Source organism: Zea mays, chromosome 1 (assembly GCF_902167145.1).
Source record: "Zea mays cultivar B73 chromosome 1, Zm-B73-REFERENCE-NAM-5.0, whole genome shotgun sequence".
Classification (NCBI taxonomy): domain Eukaryota; kingdom Viridiplantae; phylum Streptophyta; class Magnoliopsida; order Poales; family Poaceae; genus Zea; species Zea mays.
In genome coordinates, this window is record NC_050096.1 from 36743077 (window position 1) to 36746382 (window position 3306).

At 52.1% G+C, this 3306-nt stretch overlaps 1 protein-coding gene across 1 annotated transcript; it reads left to right on the plus strand.

Moving 5' to 3' along the window:
• Positions 1 to 840: 840 nt before the first annotated feature.
• LOC103634000 (dynamin-related protein 4C) lies at positions 841 to 3041 on the plus strand. Its single transcript, XM_008655645.3, has one exon. The coding sequence runs from the start codon at positions 841 to 843 to the stop codon at positions 2845 to 2847; it is 2007 nt and encodes a 668-aa protein (XP_008653867.2). The 3' UTR covers positions 2848 to 3041.
• Positions 3042 to 3306: the final 265 nt, after the last annotated feature.

A 3306-nucleotide genomic window follows, 5' to 3' on the forward strand; every position in this document is an offset into this window, starting at 1 on the left:
GACAAAAGAATGTTAAGAGATGTTTTAATCATCTTATGATTTATTTAATGTGTTTTGAATAGTTTTAGTCGTTATAATCAATATTATAATCAACATGGTAGAGACTAAACTTTAATTTAATGACTAAACTTTAGTCAAGCCTTAGGGCCTGTTTGGTTCGTGGCTAACTGTGCCACACTTTGCCTAAGGTTAGTCGTTCGAATTGAAGAACTAACCTTAGGCAGAAAAGTTAGGCAAAGGGGCCGTAATAAATAGCAACAATACACAAAGATTAAAATGAAGCAAGAAATATCCGGCTACCAATAATAAATGCCCTTCGCGACGTATTCTACTTTATCTATTCTATTTATTTATTATCACTAAATTTATAAAAAATATTATAAATATTTATATCTCTAAATAAAATTACTACCGATAATTAATTTATTAATAATATTTAATATCTACTGTGAATATTAATATTTTTATATATGTGGTACAAGTTAAACACGTGGCACTGGTAATTATGGGACGGGAGGTAGTACGTCGGAAGCCGGAACGAACCGCCTACTAGCCTAGTCCCAGTGCCAGCCTAGGCTGCGAGTTCAAGCAGCGCCGCTGCGACTTCCTATGCACAGCACTCGCACAGCTCCCGGAGCGCGCTGCTCGCCCCTTCGCCTTCCCAGGTCTCAGCGGCTGCACTCCTCGGGAGTCGGGCCTCGCCATATAAACATGCCTGGGCTAAAACATCTCACACGTCGCCGACTCGCGTCAAGAACCAGCAGCCACACTACAACGCCACCACATAGTTCCCAGTTCCCACCATTGTTTGCACTTGGCAACATGCCTAAGAAGGGTCACATGGGGACCCCTAAGCAGGCTTACGCTACCGACGGCGGCAAGGGTGACGTCGCCGCTGGCAGCACGGTGACGGCGAGCGCCATCGCGTCCTCCTACGACGACCAGATCCGCCCGCTCCTCGACGCGGTGGACCGGCTGCGCCACCTCAAGGTGACGCAGGAGGGCATCCAGCTGCCCACCATCGTCGTCGTCGGGGACCAGTCCAGCGGCAAGTCCAGCGTCCTCGAGTCCCTCGCCGGCATCAGCCTTCCGCGCGGCCAGGGCATCTGCACGCGCGTGCCACTCGTCATGCGCCTGCAGGACGACCCCTCTGCGGACTCGCCCAAACTTCAGCTCGAGTACAGCAACGGCCGCGTGGTGACCACCACCGAGGCCGACGTCGCGGACGCCATCAACGCCGCCACCGCGGAGATAGCCGGGAGCGGCAAGGGTATCTCCGATGCGCCTATCACGCTCGTTGTGCGCAAGCGCGGCGTGCCCGACCTCACGCTCGTCGACCTCCCCGGCATCACGCGCGTTCCCGTCCATGGCCAGCCGGAGGACATCTACGACCAGGTTGCAAAGATCATCAAGGAGTACATCGCCCCGAAGGAGAGCATCATCCTGAACGTGCTCTCGGCCACGGTGGACTTCCCAACGTGCGAGTCTATCCGCATGTCGCAGCAGGTGGACCGCTCCGGCGAGCGCACGCTTGCCGTGGTCACCAAAGTCGACAAAAACCCCGAGGGACTGCTTGAGAAGGTCACCATGGACGACGTGAACATCGGCCTCGGCTACGTCTGCGTCCGCAACCGCATCGGCGACGAGACTTATGACCAAGCGCGCGTCGAGGAGGAACGGCTCTTTAAATACCATCCTTTGCTGTCGAAGATCGACAAGGACATGGTCGGCATCCCAGTCCTTGCTAATAGGCTCATGCAGATACAGTCCACCATCATTGCCAAGTGCCTCCCGGACATCGTGAAGCAGATCAACGACCGCCTCAGCCGCAGCAGCGCCGAGCTGGACCAGATGCCGCAGGACTTGAACAACGTCGCTGATGCTGTCAGGGTCTTCTTCCACATAGTGAAGCAGGTCTGTAACTCACTTGAAAAGTTGCTGGTGAGGGGCGACTTTGCTGAGTACCCTGATGCGCGTGAGTTTCATGGCACGGCGCGCATTGCCGACATGCTGTCTGGATATGCAAAGGAACTCCCCGCGCAGTGCCCGATAAACAGGAACGAACCGTTTCTGATGGAGGAGGTGCGTATACTGGAGGAGACTAAGGGCATAAATCTACCTAACTTCCTCCCAAGAACAGCGTTTCTTGTCCTGCTGAAGAAGAAGGTGCAGATTATAGATGTGATCCCTCAGGAGCTTGCCAACAAAGTCTGGGACTACGTGGAGGACCTGGTGATGAAGGTTTTGCTGAAGCACTCCGAAAATTTTCCGCAGATGCAGTCGCCCTGCCGCCGTGCCGTGCAGACCCTGATGGACAAGGCGCGGCTGCGCTCGGCACATCACGTGAAGGAGCTGATTGCCATGGAGCTGGTGGCAGATTACACCGCCAACCCAGACTACATGAAGACCTGGACCGAGATAATGGAAGGGTACGAGATGTTCATGGAGGCCGTGGAGGACAAGTCGAAGCCGACAAGAATCACCCTGAAAGGCTTTGGCGAGGTGGACGTGTCGCATCTTAGGGTCTATGCTGACTTTGCAGGGAAGGCGTTCGACCTGAGGGCGCGTCTTACGGCATACTGGAAGAGCATAGTGCTGAGGCAGGTTGATGGCCTTGCATTGCACGTCCTTCTCAGCGTCAAGCTGCTGGTTGAGAAAGACCTTGAGGAGGAGCTCGGCAACGAGCTGCTGAGCAACAAGTTAGCTGGGGTGGAGAAGATGCTCGCGCCGTCGCCGGGCACTGGAACAAAGCGTGAGCGCCTGAAGAAGAGCATCGTCCTCCTTCGTCAATCGAAGGAGGTCGTGGCAAACATAATGGATAGGATTAGCGCGGCTGGTGACATCTAGGCATGTCATGGTGTGCTCTGCGTGACATTGACTTTTGGGTTGCGTTCCCAGCCGTATGGACTTTGTTAAGGTTTACATGCTATGTTTCTGTTTTAATGCATGTTACTATCGTTTAGATTGTTATGTTTTATCTCATCACTGTTCATGGTGGCTACCTATGGTTAACGGTGGCTTGTTCGCGCCTTGGCGACCCATAAGTGCTGTGTTTTGTTGTTTGTTTGGTCACTGTTTTTTCTTTGCGAGACCAGTATTAAAGCCAGTAAAATGCCTTTTTTGTTTCTAGGAGTACATCCCTAATTAAAGCCAATAAATGAGTTACTTTTTTTTGGAATGAAGGACGTCTTTCGAGTTTCGATCGGTAGTTTTAGTTCCAAAATCTTCTGACTTGAGCCCCTCTGGATGTCCACGCCTACTAAAGCTCTAATTATGTAAAAAAATCCTGAGCTCAGTAACAGATTA